This window comes from Moschus berezovskii, chromosome 4 (assembly GCF_049115385.1).
Source record: "Moschus berezovskii isolate FMDL1 chromosome 4, NW_MosBer_1.0, whole genome shotgun sequence".
Classification (NCBI taxonomy): Eukaryota; Metazoa; Chordata; class Mammalia; order Artiodactyla; family Moschidae; genus Moschus; species Moschus berezovskii.
In genome coordinates, this window is record NC_142463.1 from 17,181,113 (window position 1) to 17,199,673 (window position 18,561).

At 45.1% G+C, this 18,561-nt stretch overlaps 1 protein-coding gene across 1 annotated transcript; it reads left to right on the top strand.

Moving 5' to 3' along the window:
• Nucleotides 1–889: 889 nt before the first annotated feature.
• Nucleotides 890–18,322, top strand: PPIH (peptidylprolyl isomerase H). The gene is made up of 10 exons (XM_055403762.2): nt 890–1,030; nt 1,366–1,430; nt 1,723–1,746; nt 2,475–2,519; nt 2,780–2,822; nt 6,280–6,372; nt 9,545–9,632; nt 10,123–10,163; nt 10,783–10,872; nt 18,119–18,322. The coding sequence occupies exons 1-9, from the start codon at nt 965–967 to the stop codon at nt 10,849–10,851; spliced, it is 534 nt and encodes a 177-aa protein (XP_055259737.1). The 5' UTR covers nt 890–964; the 3' UTR covers nt 10,852–10,872; nt 18,119–18,322.
• The last annotated feature ends 239 nt before the right edge of the window (nt 18,323–18,561 follow it).

Genomic DNA, 18,561 nt, shown 5'->3' on the forward strand with positions numbered 1-18,561 from the left:
AGCTGGTGAGGTGGGGAAACCATATAATTCTGGATGGTGAATGGCATGAAGAAAATCAGTAATCTATCCAAAAGAGTGGCAGAGGGCTACTTTGGATTGAGTGCAATGTTCCTAACTGATAACCTGAGCTAACACTTGACCTACAAGACCACTCCCCACCCTCATGAAGATCTAGAAGAATATTAAAATCAGTTTACAGGCCGTAAATAGAATCCGAGTCTCCGTGACCTAGAGGAACAGGCTAGAGTCCCAGGTAGGTAGCCAGATAATGTAATGTAGGTCTCTTATGTAAGAAACTGGATTTTACTCTAAATAAGAGAAGCCAGGAGTGACTTATAAGCACATTCATTTAAAAGCTCTGGCTGCTCCGCAATAAGTGACTTGGAGATGATGAAAGCGGAAGCTTGTGGGAGAACTGGAACTAAAAGTTTAGTGCCTGACTTCAAGAAAGTGCTGAATATACTGAACAAGCCTTACATTCCAGGCTGTTCTAAGCGCTGAGGATAAACACGGTTTTCGCTTCCGTGGGCCTCCAGACTAGTGAAAAAGGGTAAGAAGCCGCACCTACGATGGTTCCGATGGTCTTGGTTGCAAAGGCTGATAAGGATTCCAAGCCCCGTAGCCTGAGGGAGAATAATCTGTACCGCACTTACTGTATCCAAGTGAATGGGATGCCCGTGGGCCTCGAGCAAAAAAACGCCGAGGACGTCCTCCGGCCTCAGCACTCAAGGAGACTCAGGCAAGGTAACACTTGCCAGTTGTCAAAACGGAAGGAAGCCCCGGCCACCCACGCAGCGCCCAGTTTGGGGCCGAAGGCAGAGAGCATCCGGGGGCGGGGCCGGCCGACCCCCGCCCCGCCGCTGCTCTTTCTGCGCCTGCGCCGGAAATAAACACCTCCCGGCCAAGCTGGGGCATTGGGTCGCCGGAACCCCGCGCTCCCGACTTCTGCTTCCGGGTCAGAGGCATGGCGGTGGCAAATTCAAGCCCTGTCAATCCCGTGGTATTCTTTGATGTCAGCATTGGCGGCCAGGTGAGGTCTTGGCAGCCAGCCAGCCCGATGCCAAAGGGAACGTGCACGCGGTCTGGCAGGCAGATCACCTCCTCAGGTGTAGCAAACTTGGGAAGCCAAAAAGTGAAATTGAACCAGCACCTGCCGACCTGCGGGGCGGGGGTGAGGGAGGAGGAAGAGGAGGAGTCTTGCGCATCCTAGCGCCCCGCTAATGGAGGGACCGGGTGGAACGGAAGAGTAGGCTATGGAGGCGGAGGTGGGAGAGACAAAGCGGCAAGGGGGCCCGAGGGTTCCCTGTTCGGTGAGGCCTTCGCGGGCTTGGACTGGGTTTTCTGAACGTCTCTCACCGGTTGCAGGAAGTTGGTCGTATGAAGATTGAGCTCTTTGCAGACGTTGTGCCTAAGACGGCGGAGAATTTTAGGTAAGAAGATGCTCTTTGCTGGATAAACCAAACGAGAAGCCGGGCCTGTCTGTGGAAACTTCTGCCTACTTCTATCCGTTCATTCACCGTCCTTGAGATCTGACTTCTCTGGGTATCCCTCTGAACAGTCTTGATTGTCCCCTTTTCAGTTTATGTTAATCTATATGCCTGGACGTATAACCAGCCGGTTGGTGGGCTGGCTAGCGCCGACGTCTCCCCTTCCCGCCGAGGTTAGGGGCGCTCAGAGATGTGATGCCATGGCGACTGAATCGTTCACTCTTTTCCTTTTCAGGCAGTTCTGCACAGGCGAATTCAGGTCAGTTTCTGACGTGGTTGACTTCTCTGCTTGCTCCTGAGGGGTGTCCTGAGGCTGCAGTGAGGGTATTGGGGAATCACCGGCAGGCCTTGAATGATTGCTGGTGTCAGTAATAGAAGGTATTACTATGTGTCTGTCTGTAAGGTCGAAACGGCCCAATGATGTTGAATAAAAGAACCCAGACACCAAATAGGTAATGTAACAGGCTTTACTGGCTGCGCAGCCCCGGGCGGGACCCCAAGACCTAACAGAGCGCGGTCAGGAAGTCCGCGCCGAACAAAGGCAAGAGGCAACTTGTATAACTTTAGGCAAGATTTGAAGTGGTGGTCTCTCACAGGTCAGTTTAGCCAGGGGGCAAGACTGGGTTGGTTGCCCAATCTGCTCAAGGTTGTGCTGACGCAGCGGAATAGTTCTTGCTGTTTCTGGGCAGAATGCTGTTTCTGGACAGGAGATTAGATTGATCTCTACCAGGAACTGATACCTCAAGGACACTCTAGCAATGGGGGAGGGAATGAGGGAACAGAGCACAATAGTCAGCCTTTTTCTGCCAGTGGGAAGAAGAGAAGTGGGGAAGGGAAGAGGCCAACACTGTCCTCAGTTCTTTTGCTTTCTTCGTCTCTCTTCTCCCGACCATCTTTAGAAAAGTGTCTCTGGCTCGACTGTATGGTAAACTTGAAAGGCCTATGTTTACCTGTTACAATTTCAAGTCTCTTTCTGTTTGCTTATAGAAAAGATGGGGTTCCGATAGGATACAAGGGGAGCACCTTCCACAGGTAAGGCCTTTGGCAAGCCATCCTGGGGGACTTTTAAAATTACTATTAGTATGTTTAGAATTACTTCCTTGGGGGATTTGTCTCTTCAGAGGAAAACAGAACCATAGCATAATTCTTAGTTCTTGAGAAAGGATGTTTTTGTGAATTCAACCATTGATTTGAGGACTTATTAAAACCAAAGTGATAAACATTATATTTTGAAATTAATGGTATTCCAGACCACAGAATCTTCTCCCAGGATCCTTTGTTCTCTGTTTCAGGGTCATAAAAGATTTCATGATTCAGGGTGGAGATTTTGTTAATGTAAGTATTGTTCCTTTCCTATTAAGGACCTATAAGTTTTGTTTTTGTTGTTGTTGTTGAGGCTGTTCCTCAGGGACCTGAGAACAATAGCCAAGTTTGCTGGGGGAGGAGGTGGGAATGGGAATGTCCTGTGATGGCTGCTACTCACTGCATCACTGGATGACATGTCAGCACTTTGATTAAGTCACTGACTTTCAAATCTCAGTCTTTTAGGTGATTCATATACCTATAGGTGATTCATGACAGACCCAAAGTAATTGGTCACATGGAATTTAGCTAGAAATCAGTTACAGTTACTTTTTCTAAATGGGGGCAAGTCCCTTTCCAGTGAGCTAAATGCTTATGCCCTGATTTCCCATTCACTTCTGGTATCCCAGTGCCTGGAAAGGTGAGTTATTACTTTTTTAATCAAGTTCATTAGTGGGCAAGGAATCAGAGAGTTCTGGAAGGATATTTTCCGTATTCACTAGGAGAACCCATTGAATTAATCCTTCATTGCTAAGCATGATTTTTCTTTCAATGAGACTGTATGCATCCCCATTTCAAGCCTCCTTCGCTTCCCCCGACCTTGCAGGGCTCTGAATAAACCACATTTATGCCTTCTTAAACCTGCGTTTGTCCTTACCACCCATTTCTGTGCATGATCTTTCTTATTAATATGATTTGGTTAGCCATGTTGCTGTTTTCTTGGATCTGGGAGACATTCTTTATCCTTTACATGTATATTTATTTTGATTCTTAGGAGTTTTTTACGATTTCTATCTTTCCTACACAGATAAGTTTACAAATTGGAAGATTTGGGGCTGAATCAGAAACAGATATGCTTTGTTTCATCTGTATGATGTTGTAAAACTGGGAAATTTTACCGGAAAGTTCTGGAGTTTTGTTTTCTCTGTTACAAATGAAAAGTAGGGGTGCACTTGGCCTGTGTTTCTCATGCAGCAACAATTGATTGAGTCAAGTAACAGCTCCCTTTAGACGGTATGTCCTTATTATTTCACCACAGTTCCCACCACTGGCTTCCCTTCTTTATGTCACCTACTCCTATAGGCATTTAAGTTTACAACCCCTGGCCACAATTGATTGGAGTAGGGCTTGGGGTGACCATATCCTTTTTTATTGGCAGGTAAGAAGGGCTAAGATGCTATTCTCTGCGTTCTTTCTTTTCTTCCCAAAGGCTTCTATACTGCTATATTGTCTTAGCAGGGATAGGACCAACCTCTTATGGGTCATTACCAGGCGCATATGATCACTTGCTGATTGCTCTAGAGATAGCAGTTAGTCAGCCAGAAGGCTGTCAGAGAGAAGAAATTACTCAGAGCCACCCTTAGGGCAGAAAAAATAGAATGGGCAAGAGGTAGAAGTGGAATTTGAGACATTCTAAGGTAGAAGGCAATGGCAAGCCACTCCAGTACTCTTGCCTAGAAAATCCCATGGATGGAGGAGCCTGGTAGGCTGCAGTCCATGGGGTCGCTAGGGGTCAGACACGACTGAGCGACTTTACTTTCAAAGTTGGACTAAGAATATTTGTTTGTTTTTTTAATAATGTGTTTTAAAATTTTTTAAATAATGTTTTTTTTCTGGTTGCAAAAGAAAAGTACAAAAATGAAAATAAATCGTCTCAAGGAATATACTCTTGGCATTTTCCTTTACAATTGCCCATCTTATTGTTGCGAACATTTGTGTGTCAAATATAACTTTTAACAGACTTAAACTTTAAAAAATTTGTGCTCAATCATTGTGTTTTCTCTTGTCACTATCTTCTTGAAAAACATTCTTGCTAATAACTCCCTACTGTTCCCTTAGGAAAAGACAGTGAATTTATTTGATCAGTCCACTACCACTGAAGATTTAAGTTGCTTTCTGTTCTTTGTCCTGCAAATTAATTCGGTCATTTTCCCTACTCTGGCTTCTGAAGCACAGTAGATGGTATGATTATGGAGAATGATGTATTAACTGATCTTTTCTCTAGGTTTTTTTTGAAATTGGAAAGGAACATGTTTTCTCTTCCTTCTATATGTATGTGTGTATTTATGTATAGTTAAAGAAATCCCATGGACAGAAGAGCCTGGCAGGCTACATCCATAGGGTCACAAGAGTCAGACATGACTTAGTGACTCAACAGTAACAACAAAGATACAATAGCTCTCATTTACACAGAGCTATGTGGATTGCAGAAAGTTTTTCTCATAGATATTATTATTGCATCTTTTTGGCAATGTTGTAAGGAGTAGGTGATTTCATTTTCACTTGATAGTTGAAGAAACTGGGGCTCAGAGACAGGAAGTGGCTTCTCCAGCTCATAAATGATAGATCTGGAACTCAAAGCCCATCTTTCCACTGTGCAGAGCTTTGTTGTACCAATAACTTTAAATCAAACAGTTTGAGCGTTTTTTCCTCCCCTGGCTTACATTAATCCTCTTTGGGGTCTTTGCTCCAGTAAGGGCCCCTTGATTCTGCGCTCAGTCATTGTTTTCACACCCATCAGGTACCAGATACTCTTTGTTTACCAGCTGGCTGGGAGAGATTGGTCTTTGGTCTCTCAATATTAACTTTAAACCCCTGGGGTTCTGTGTAAGGTACTACAGCAAAGCCTTGATCAAGTTGCTTTATTATCCTGACTTAAGTTCACTCACCTGAAAAATGGGGAAGAGGATATTGCATATTCCATGGAGTTGTTGGAAGAGCAGAGGGATAACACAAATAGGGCTAGTTTAAGCAGAAATTGGGGATTTATGACAAGGTGTTTTGTGGAAGCCAAAGGAAGAAATAGGTCTAGGAACTGGAGAATCACAGAACCAAGCAGTCCTTTCTTTCTGTTTCTCTGGAGCTTTCTACACATATGTACTGCCGCGCCTTTTCTTCTCTGGTCCACCTTGCCGAAGATAGTCACCTCCAACTTCCAGGTTTACACAGTACAAATTCAGTCTCCAGAGAGCATATGTTCTATTTCATGCTTCCCTCAGAAGGAACTCTGATTGGCCCTACATTCTCCCCTCAACTTCCCCTCACCTCAACTTTAGCCAGAAGGATGGTATCTTGTCGTACAGACTAGACTTCCAAGAGCCACCCACCTGCATAGTTGAGAGGAGAGGGGAAGTAGTCAGTTAAATATATACCTGCAGGCAAGAGAGTCTTTGGAAAGGGTGTTGATTACATATGTAATCACTGTTTCCTATCCTCTGCTTTGCTTGTGTCTTAACCCACCTTTCTAGAGGCCCAGCTGTGTGACTTTTTTTTTTCTCAGTGAGGTGCCCTAGCCAAGTTGTGGGCTGCTCGTGCCTTGGATGGGGCTTGTTTTGATTACAGGAGAGGGTTAAAGAGGTATGACTCCCAAAGTGACCTGCAGGAGTAAGAGGACTTTAAAGCAGCAAGGCTTCGAATGCAGCAGCTGCTTTCTGTGAGCTTTGAGAGCCAACACTCACAAGTCACTAACACTTCCCTTTTTTCTGCTCAGGGAGATGGTACCGGAGTTGCCAGTATCTACCGGGGGCCGTTCGCAGATGAAAATTTTAAGCTTAGACACTCAGCTCCAGGCCTTCTTTCCATGGTAAGTGAGGACCAGTCAATGTTTGGGGCTAGGTTTACAGCCAGCTGAATTCTGGGCCCCTCTGGAGGCCCAGCACAGTCTCTTGGGATAGAAGGAAATGCTTTCCTTCCCTTGCTTGACCCAGGACTCGGCTCTGCCCTGCCCACCTCTTTCCTCAGTCTGGTTTGATTTTTGGGGGCTGGACCCACTAGCCAGCCAGGGAACCAAAATCGAACTCTGCTGTGTGTTTTCTTACTTTGTGTGAGCCAGGAAATGTGGCTGGGCACTCAGCCTTGCTGCTTAGAATGCAGCCCGCTATGCTGTCAAGACCCAGTGTTCACACACCAGTCACGCCACTCACCCCTGACACCCTCACACTGCCTGCTAGCTGGTCACCCTATTCAGGTCACACACCACTCCTCCTCCCCACTCCAAGGACCCTCTCTGCCCGTTTACAGCCCCACTCAAACATCTCGCTCCTCCCTCTGTCCCCCTGCCCACCTCCTTTAGCCCCCCATCTACACATCCCTGCTTATTCCCCTTCACTTCTCCTTACTTACCCCGCACTCCTCATTTTCCCTTACCCTCTCACCTTGCTTCCTTCTCACTGTCCAACCCTCTCCCTCCCTCTTGTCATCACCTATTTCCCTCTGTCAGTTCCCCAACTCTCACTCCCCCAGACCCACTGTTTACAAGCGCATTCTCTGTCTGCTTGCCCATTCTTCCACTCATCCACTCAGGCATCCGTCAAGTGAAAATTGCTGGCATCCACTGTTGTAGGCCTTGTCGTAAGGCCTGAGGATACAGATCTGATCCCTGCCCTCTAAAGGGAAAGCACACATGCTGAATGATGAGTCTGTGTATAATTCACACCATCAGTGTAGTAAGGGGAGGTCACCTCAGTGTATGTAAGTACTGTGAGGGCCCCAAGGAATGAGAGTAGTCGCTGCGAAGATCCAGAGAAGTTCTCTACCAGATAAAACAGCCTAGACAGAAGATGTGTGACCCTGAAATAGCAGGGCGGCATGGGCGAGGGCCAGAAAGTGAGGAAGGTGATGAGAACGTAGGCTGTGGGTGGGGAGGGGATGAACTAGTAGAGACCACTAGAGAGGCAGGTGGGTCTAGCTCCTGAAAGGCTCTAAATGCCAGAATAAAGATGAGGTTATGTGGACTTGATTTCATGGAACGTGGAAAGCCATACACTTTTTTGAGCAGGACTGGTCGACTTTGTGTTTTAAAACGAAGATCCCGGCTGCAATGTTTGAGTGGCAGATAGGAATGAAGAGGCTAGGGCAGAGAAGCCAGTTAGGAGGCTGCCATGTCACACGGGTGAGCCTAGCGTAACAGACAGCGTACAAACCTCCTTTTAGAAATGTCAGGCTGGGAAAGCACGGCACCGTGCCAAAGGGGCTTAGGTGGGCTTGGGCCGTCGTCATGAGGTTTGGAACCCCTCTAGGTGTGTGCCACTATGTTAGCATCTGGGGAGGGGTCAGAAAAAAGTGGAAGGGAACTTTGCTTTCTGCCGCCTTCAGGCTGACACTGGTTAAGTTGTGTTGTCACCCATCTGTAGCACAGTTGTTTTAATTGTAGCGCAATTGCTTCCATTCTCCACTAAATCATGATGAGTTCCTCAAGAGCAGAGACTGAGTCTCATTGATCTCCTATTCTGACTACCTGACACAGAAAGGCGCTGAGCAGATACTGATGAGTGACTGAAGGATAATCAGAATAAAGGCTAAAGTTGAGCATATTCTCAGCAGCAACTTGTTTGCATTAATTCATTTTAATCCTCAGCATCCCTTTGAGATAGTGCAAATGAGGAAATGGAGGCATAGAGAGGTTATGCAGCTAAACTAGATCACAGGCGGTAGTGGGGCTGGGATTCAAGGTAGAACATCTGGCTCCAGAGCTTGTTCTCTGAACCAGTGAGCTATTCTGCCTGGAAGACTGACAAAATGACTGACGAAAAACACATATTGGATGACTGTTTTCCTACCTGCCTACTAATAAATGATTATACATTGAGCAGCAAGGTAGATAGATGGGAAAAACAAGAGGGAGGGAGGAAGGAAGGAAGAAGTGGGACCACTGAGGAGTCTGCCCTCATTCCAGAGCTAGGGCTGTTCTCACTGGCTCAGGCAGTCCTTGCTAATGTGAGACGTTCCTGCATACATGAGCAAACACCAAAAACAGTCTCATCTCACATGGGGAATTTCTAAAATATAAAGTGAAATCCCTTCTAGACAAAGTCTTTAATGTATTTCATACACATTTTCATTCCTTCAGTGTTAAATACAGACTCAACTAATTTAAATCCATTAAACATCCAGTGAAGGCTAGTGACCTATCTGATGATTTCCAGTGTTGTTTCCATAGTGTTACTTTTATGAGACCTGTGCTTTTAATAGTACTAGCGCTTTCAGTTTTCCATTTCCCACTCAGTTTTTTTCCAGAGCAAGGGAAGTATGCAGTGAAATATTCACCTAGTTACACAGACACCGTGGTCAGGTAGTGCTGCTGAAATGTGACATGGGTTTGCTGATTGCTTTGTGTTGTCATTAAATAATGCATTGTGAAGTGCAATGACAGAAACAAATTCAAGAGAGGAAAGGGGAAGGGATGTGGCTGGAGAATTTCAGATCCTCAATTTTAAAAAATAATTTTTCCTATAAAATTCAGTAATAAAGGATTTGGGGTATAGCTGTAAAAAGCATGTCATTAATTAAACGGAATCTTTAGCATAGCACTAACATGGCAACTTCTTGCACCTTAAATTTTTTTATTACCATTATTTCAGGACAGTGCAGAGCCATTCAGACAAAACAGTTTATGGCACAAGTGACAGGCTTTTTGTGAGCTGGTAGCTAATTCATTAAGTGTGATCCAGTTATTACCAGTACTGGCCTAAATACAGCAAATCACATTTCATAAACAATTTTTTCCATTATAAAAATTCACACTGTAGGAGACATGTGTAGTTATTGAAGGGTCTAGCTCTTTGAGGGCAGAAATTGTGTATTCTGTTCCTCTCTGTGTCCTTGGGTCCTAGGTCAGACCCCGGCTCACAGTCAGTGCTCAGTCAGATTTGCTGAAAGAACACGGAGGAGTCAGGGCTATAGTCTCTTTTAGGGAGTTTGGCCCTTCAGCTAATGTGGCCAGGAAAACTCAGGTGTGTCTGCTTGGTTTCCATCAGGCAAACAGCGGTCCCAGCACAAATGGCTGCCAGTTTTTCATCACCTGCTCTAAGTGTGATTGGCTAGACGGGAAGCATGTGGTGTTTGGTGAGTCCTGTTCCTGTCCTCGTCCAGGTCCCCTCACCCAGCATGGAGCTTCTAAAGGAACTGGTCCCCCAACTCTTGTGCTTGACGGGTGTAACTGCCCTGGGTAGTGGTCGGGAAGGTGGAAGCTATGGTGGGTGGGGAGGATATGTGGTTAGAGGGGATGACGAAAGGGCCATATGATGTAGTGAGTAGCCACCTGTGCAGTGTGTCTGTGTAGGTGTAGGTGTGTCTGTGGGGGATGGCAGCATTGAGAAATACCACACAGGCAGCATGGCACAGTGGGGCTCTGCAATTGCTCTGACCTAGGTATGAGCCCTAACTCTGCTCCTTACTACCTGTGACCTTGGGAAACATTTCATTTCCACTGAATATTAATTTTGTAATATTAGTCTCAGGTTCAAATAAGAAAATGGCTGAGAATGGGCCTTGGGGGGCTGGAAAATACCATGCAAATGAGAGTAGTCAAGTCCAGCTCATACTCTTCCCACAGGAAAAATCATTGATGGACTTTTGGTGATGAGAAAGATTGAGGTGAGTCCTGTGGTGCTGATCTCCTCTGTCTCAGCCATTCTGGCCTCATACTACCTGACTAGTATTGAGGAGGGGGAGAACTTGTTGGGCCAGGCTTCACAGGGAGGAGAGACCCTGTGCCTCCCAAGGGTTCTGGGGCCTAAGTTAGCCTCTCTTGTGCGAACTGAGCTTTGGCCTCTGCTGACTCTTTCACCTACTTGATGCAATCCTCCTCAGCATGGTATTCAAGGTTCTTCATGACTGAGTCCCTGCCTCCCTCTCCATGACCTCTTTTGCCCCTTCTGCCGCTACCACTTCCATATTCTAGTCACATCAGGCTGCTAGCCTGCCCTTAAATATGCATACACATCCCTGCCTCTTGCTCCTTCCTGCCCTGAGTCTTTGCTCATGTTGTGTCCTCTACTCTGTCTTATAACTTAACTACATTTTTATATGTCATGAGTTTGATGGGTGGGTTTTTTTTTTTTGAGATTATACATTTTCTCTTTGATCTGTATTATATTCCTGTCAGATCAGCCTGTGAGCCGTCAGTCCTTAGCACAGGGGCTGGCAGGCATCAGTAAGTGTGTGGTGGGGGGGTGTCAGAGTGGAGGAATCACCACTGTGCTTTCTCTCCTAGAATGTTCCCACAGGCCCCAACAATAAACCCAAGCTGCCTGTGGTGATCTCACAGTGTGGGGAGATGTAGTCCAGAGGGAGACTGAATCAGGTAAGTGTGTCTTTCCTGATCAGGAGTCAGGATCCCAGAGCGGGCAGCACTGTCTGGCGGAAAGAACTTTAGACCTGAAGATGCAGGACTGAGCACATTTTCTGTCTGTGTGACCTGAGAGAAGTCGATTCCCTTCCCTGAGCCTGTTTTTCTCATCTGTCCAATGGTGATAATGCCTGTCTCCCAGGGTCGCTGTAAGGATCAAAAGAGAAAGGTTGAGTGGGACACTTTATTTCTCTAACACTTTATAGTTTACAGACTGTCAACCTGAAAACCATCAGGCACTTTCTGACAGCACTGTTAGACACTCGTTTCATTCAGTAGTCCCACTTAGAAAGACCTGGCTGCAGTCCTGGGTGATTGGGAGGAGCCTGGGCAGCCAGAAGACTCTCTTGTCAAGCCTCTCATCCAGAACTGACACTGCAGTCCCAGGCCCTGGCTTTGTGTTTGCCAGACTCAGAGGTGAATGTGACACATTTCTCAGCCCACAAAGACTCACTTCCCACCCAGGCTTGCTACTCACTGCCCACTCTGTGCTGGACATTGGACGTTGTGAGTGGGAGAAAAAAGTTGAGCGATTCCTCCACCTTTTAGGAGCTTATGGGGAATAAAAACATTCTCAGAAGTGATCACTAGTAATATTGTTAAGTGTTAGTATGAGTTCAAGAAAGAAATTGAGCACTTCCAGCTAGGTAAAGGATGGTGGTGCTTTGCCTTTCTTTTTTTTCTTTAAATTTTCAAACCTGCAGGGTAATTGGAAGAATAGTACATTGAAACCTATATACTTTTTGCCTAAATTTGCCAATATTTAACATTCTCGTTTTAGCATTTTGCTTCTTTGCTTCTCCCCTCTCCTCCCACTCCCATTCCCTCTGCTCCTCTCCTACTCCTCTTCTTTCCTGTCTTTCCCTTACTTCATTTCTTTCCCATCTGGAAGTTGGAGGACTTCTTGACACCTTACTCCTAAATACTTCAGCAAGTGACTCCTAAAAAGAAGAGCATTGTGCATAACCACAATAATATTGTCTGATATACAAGTTCAAACTTCCCCAGTTATACAGAAACTTTTCTAGCTCTTAAAAAAAAGAAATCCAATCACGATTCACATATTTCGTTTGGCTATTTTAGTTAGGAAAGCAACATAATTCATGTGAAAATTTTCACACAGAGCAGCTAAAGCCCCCCAGCCGACAGTTCGCCCCCCGACCCCCATCTGTATCCCCACCCCACTGCTCTCAGAGGGAGCTGCTCTATCAGTCTGATATACATCCACAGGATCTTTTCTTTGCCAGTCTAATCTGGGGAGGTTTTGTTTTTTCCTAAATGGCATCATACTATAGAGTTGGCCAAAAAGTTTGTTCAGGTATGTCCATAAGATGTTACAGAAAAACCATACAAACTTTTGGGCCAACCCAATATTTGTTCATCATTTTATTTCCATTTGACATATGTCTGGAAGACTTTTCCTATACCATTCATGTAAAACTATGTAGTACTTAAAACAAAACTGATATGCTATATATTTGTAGCATATATCTGAATAATTACAAATTTTATAATTATACAATTTGATTTGAATTAAGTGTACATTTCTGCATCTTAGTTCTTATTTTTTATGTTGTGGCCATTTTGTCCTGAATATATGTTAAAAAAAATTGGCAGTGGGTTGTTTATCTTAACTTTGGTGATATCCTTTGTTAAAGAGAAGTTCTTAATTTTGATGAGATCAGAATTTTTAATCTTTTCCCTTATGTTGTGTTTTAATCTTGTTTAAGAAGGTCCTTACTACCTCAGTTATAATGCCTAATGTTTCTGTAGTTTTTCTTACAAAAGTATCTAGAATTTATTTTTCTGGATTCTGCCATTTTTTTCAAATGGAGATCTAGTCAAATACCAGAGCATCTTAACGACTATGCATACCTCCATCTGTGACTTACTTTGTGTTCACAACATCTGGCACTTAAAGGCATTCAGTTAAAATTTATTACATGAGTTAATAGAGAGGGAGAATGTCAGGCATTTTAGGCATGGATCTGGTGTGAGCAAATGCCAAGGCAGGAATGCACAAGTGTGTGCTGAAAGCTCACGTGGACCCTTGTCCAGCCAAATGCTCCCTTCTCAGGCCCAGCTGACACGCTGAACTGTCTTTTTTGCCGGTACAGGGGCCCCAGGCTCAACCTGCTGTCCCATGCCCTCACTGCTGTTCATTCCCCCTCCCCCTCTTTTCTGGGCTGAACTAAAGTTGAACTCATTGGTCCTTTTCCTTCTAAAGACTGACCACTGATCATCACTGGAGGACAGAAGATCATTAAAAACAGTAAAGTTTAGAAATCCTTTTATGTTTGCGGCCTTTTCTCTACATTTTTCTGAGTCCCTTACAAAAAGTTACTGGAAATCCATGTTAGAAGTTTGTCTTCTGAAGTGGCAATCATCAACCCCCCTCTCCTCACCTGCTATGAGCGAACGTCATGTAAACCTTTGCCTCTATGAAAGCCTTTCTTTTTAGCCTATAAACCCACGCAGAACAAATCCCAGGGGTGCCCTTTGATGCTCCAGAGGTCCTTTCCACCCATACTGTCCAGGAGGTATTCCTTTCTGTGATGGTGGAAATGTTTTGCATCTGTGCTATTCATTATGGTAGCTTCCAGCTACATGTGACCGTTGAACACTGGAAATGTGGCTGCTGTGACTAGGGACTCAATTTTTATTTTTATTTAACTTTAATTAAATTTAAAGAGCCACAGGTGCTACCTTCAACTTAGTCTTCTAATCTTGACTTGCTCAAAATTAAATCTTTCTTAGCTTATATTTAGAGACAATAGAGTAAAAGCAATTCTATCACTTAGTGAATATTTCTGGTGCTCAAATTCTGAGCTAAGAACCTTGCTTTAATTACCTCATTTAACTTTACCAAGTTGAAAACTCGTAGGTTTTAAGGTGTAGGGAATCTAAGTGGTAGCCTGACCTTAAGGCATTCCACAGATGGGGTCCTCACTTTGGGTTTCTGAGTAATGGATTTGGGAGAAAGTGGGGAAAAGAGGTGAGTAATTCCCCCAGGAGTATGGTATCCTTCCATCATGTTTCTCCCCAGCTGTAAAGTTAGAAATATCTCTTAATTTCTAAAGGAGTATTTCAGATCCCTCAGGTAGTATCTGGGTGGAATAGTGTGCCACAGCCAGTACAGATGATGTTTTATGTCCTCCTAGGCAGTGCTTCTCAGACTTGAGTGCACGTGTGAGTCACGGGGAGGCCTTGTTATGGTGCTGGCTCTGACTCAGTCGGTCTGGATGGGGCCTGAGGTTTGCGTTGCTGACCAGCTCTGAGGTGATGCTGACGCTGACCCGGAGTAGCAAGGCCACAGGGAAATAACAGCCTGTCTTTTAATTGAGAACTCACCATGTTCCAATCAGAAAAGACACAGGAGGAGATAATCTTTTGGTGGTATCAGTCCAGCACGTATCTGCTGCATTCAAATCAAGAATTCACTTATCAGGCATTTGAGGCCTTGTGCCTAGGCGCTGGAAACAGAGGAACGTAGGAAGGAGACAAGACAGGTGCAGTCACTCAGTCAGCTGTACCTCCTACGAAACCCTTCCTTTCACAACTTCTTTGTGCTTTACCTTACGTCCTGACCTTGGTTGTAATGAAAATGAAGTTTTCTATTAATATACAACTCTAGATGCAGAAACCTAGGTTTTATCTCAGTGGGTCCTTTGAAAGCTTTTTTATTATGAATTTGTTTGAAAGTGAAAGTTGCTCAGTCATGTCCAGCTCTTTGAGACCCCACGGACTAAACAGTCCTTGGAATTCTCCAGGCCAGAATACTGGAGTGGGTAGCCTTTCCCTTCTCTAGGGGATCTTCCCAACCCAGGGATCAAACCCAGGTCTCCCACATTGCGGGCGGATTCTTTACCAGCTGAGCCACAAAAGAAGCCCAAGAATACTGGAGTGGGTAGCCTATCCCTTCTCCAGTGGATCTTCCCGATCCAGGAATAGAACTGGGGTCTCCTGCATTGCAGGTGGATTCATTACCAACTGAGCTATCAGGGAAGCCTGAGTCTTCAGGGGAATTTGGGGAACAATGAATTTAAAGAAAGATCTCTACTGTTTGACAGCACCAGATCTGGGGATCAGAGAGAGATTAGCAGCGCTGTCAGAGCGCACAGCCACTCTTTTCCAAGAGACTCTTAGGCTTTCAAAACAGGATTCTCCTGCTGTAGAGTGAACTGGGTTCTTGGCTACTTACAGCCACATGGCGGAGATGTGGGGGCAGTGGAACCTCTGTTTTGAAAGCCTGAGAGTCTCTTGGAAAAGTGGCTGTGCGCTCTGACAGCCCTGCTAGTCTCTCTGTGATCCCAGATCTGGCGCTGTCAAGCATTAGAGATCTTTCTTTAAATTCATTGTTCCCCAAATTCCCCTGAAGAAAAGAATCACATAGGAGCATTTGTTAAGACTACTAATTCCCAGTCGCACTCCCCCACCCCTCAAGAGTTTGAGTGAATTTGAGGTAGGATCCAGGATGCTGTTTGTTACAAGCATCTCAGAGGCTTCTTACCAGAGAAATGTGGTTAATCCTGCTTTAGGTGGTGCTGGATGAATGTTTTTTAATATTTGTCTCTTAGGAGAAAATATAATTAGCATAGCACATAATTTTACAGCTATCATAACTTACAATGAGGTGTTATTCAAGTTCAGATAGTCAGTAGGTTAAAAATTAATTGCACCTGTGGATGGTGGCTGTGATAAGAGATGTGAAACTTCTGTTGTAATGACTGAGTTTAAGTCCTCCTAGGCAGTATTTCGCAAACTTTAGTGCACATCCAAACCTGGGATTTCCTGTAGATGTGATACATTCCTGTAGAGGAAGATACTGAAAGACACCTTGGTTAGATACCTTGGCTAACCCTTCATTCATTTCACAACTAAGAACTAATTAATTAAGATAGGCTCCATGCTGTAGGTGAGGCTACAAACTTGGAAAGCCCAGTTCTTGCCTTCAAGGAACTCAGTCTCTTAGGGAACCTGAAAATTACAGTACAATAAAGCACCGGACTGGAGATTTTAAGATGAAGGAAAATGAATGCTTGTGTCTGCCTGGAGTGTTTAGGGAGAATGCAGGAGACATGTTTCACCTGAGTACAAGAATGGAGCTTGTCAGGTAGCTAAAATGGGAGAGCATTCCAGGCACAGGGAATAGCGTGAGCAAAGGTACAAGCCGCAGGAAACAGCAGGAAGTGTTAGGGAGACTGCAAGTAATTCAATACAACCAAAACAAAGTGTGAAAAGCAAATAGAGGCGAGGCTAGAGGAGGCCAGGATAGATGTGAGATCCAGCGCAGGCTGATGTAGTTATATGTTAACCTCATGGTGGGGGTGAGCTTTAGGCAGTATGTACAACTCTCCGAGTTGGCTCACTGGAAAAGACTCTGATGCTGGGAAAGGTTGGGGGAGGGAGGAGAAGGGGACGACGGAGAATGAGATGGCTGGATGGCATCACCGACTCTGTGGACATGAGTTTGAGTGAACTCCAGGAGTTGGTGATGGACAGGGAGGCCTGGCGTGCTGTGATTCATGGGGTCGTGGAGAGTCGGACACAACTGAGCAACTGAACTGAACAACTCCCCCCAGCCCCCTCCCACCCCGGGGTGAGAGTCCACCATGCTTCTGAGATTCCAAACGGTGGCCTTGCTGTCCAAAAAGAACCAGGCCAGTAGGAGCCACTCAAGGTTTTTGAGCAGAAGAACATTGGTAACTGACTTTTTTATTCAGAAGTGTGGAGCATAGGCTAGAGGCCAGTGAGATGTCCACTGCAGCAGTCTGGCTAGAGGAGAGGTTCCACATGGAAATACAGGTCTAGGGAGCAGGGCAGCAAATACCTGCATACCTGCTGGGTGTGTAACACTGTTTGTTCCCTGCCCTGAAAGTCAGAAGCCCTGCCAGCTATAAAGGGCAAGGAGGAGAGAATGGTTCTATTCCAGTCCCTCCAGTATGAAGGCAAAGCTCCCTGCCCTGAAACCTGGTATACAGAGTGATACATCATGTCCATGGAATACTATATAGCCCTGAAAAGAAAGAAGTAGATCTGTATGTGTTGGCAGATTTCTAAGATACATTAAGGGAAAGTCAATATATAGTAAATTATATAAACATGATGCTATTTACTGTAGTGATGGATTGCTGACTGGTAGTAATGGTTACCTGTGCAGAGTAGAGATACCTGAAGACTTTGTTTTCAGTTTATGTATATGCTTGAATTTTCTACATTGGGCATGTATTTTATAATATTATAAAATTCAGATACACAGAAATACATACTGTGTATCTGCAGTTTTAACTAATCCTAGTTCCTCCAGTCCTTCCCAGGAGCATGTGGCTAACATCAGTTTGTGAATCATTCCCTGGTCCCCTCCTGGGTGTACCCACAGTACTTGGTTCCTGTCTCTATTCCCACATTTAACACGGTGTATCATGAATGTGTTGGTCTAGTTTTCTCTAGACTCAGAATTCCTTGAGGCAGGGACCATGCCTACTCACACCGTGCCTGGTCAGGGATTAGAGCTTAGGTCCTGGAGCACCATGCAACTTGTAAAGTGCATTCATACATTTTTGTACATTCTCCTTGAGGACCCAGGATTAGACTTCTGTCTGAGCCTGCGCTGTGACGCCAGGACCCACTGTGCTCTGGAGGAGGAGTGTTAGCCACGTTTGGGGGGAGGGGGCAGTGGTAACTGAGTGTACTCACCCCATTCTTTTAGTATAGCCAACTCCAAGGCCATAAACAGAGGGTGTGGACTTTCGTTTTTCTATAGTCCTGAGCCCAAAACCTTCGAGGAAGAGGGATTGCTCTTTGTTCTAGCGCTCCAGAGAGCCATCAAGGTCTGGCAGAAAGCACACAGACTTTGGAGCCAAGTAGACCAGGAAGCCCCATCACTGTCAGGCCATTAAACCCCTGGGAACCCTAGTTTTCCCCTTTGCTTAATTATAACATATTCTACACAGAACTGTGAGGGGTAAATAATAAATGAGATAGTGTATTGGCTGTAAATATTATTAATAGCTTCTTCCTTGGTTCTTACATAATATCCCTCTCCACTCTGCTGTAGGGCACCAAAGGTCTAGCCTGTGGCAAGAATCAGAGTGGTTCTTCCCTTTGGGAAAAGGAGGATTTGGGGTGCAGAGGAGAGCTGCGAGTGTTTTCTCTCGTGGCCTGTCCCCTCTGAGCTGCCTCTCTCTTCCATTCCTCGCAGACCCTCCACCTCTGCCACTGGAGGCCTTCCCTTGCTCGATGTGATGCTCTAGAGTAAGATAACCTGGATTGGCCCCTGTTTTTGCTTCCCTGCTGGCTGCTGCCCCATTTGATCAAGAAAGAGACCTTGGAAGCATCACAGATTCAAAACCCCAAATTTTGTGTTTAAGTTTTCAACTGTAAATAAAGTTTTTTTTTCTTTGTATGTTGTGTTCTTCTTAAATGGTTGTAATAATAGCCCTACCTCCTTATGCCTTAGCTCCAGCTAGGAGAACTGGCTCTCTCCAGAGACCAGCATGGACCAGAGGCAGGCTTTTGCTATGCAGAGTTGATGCCTCAGATTTATAAGCAGTTGTAGCAGTCCCCTCTTAGGTTAAAGCTAATCAGACAAGGAAGACAAAGCTCCGGGGCCTTCTAGCACTATTTCTTCCAAAGATGTTTCCA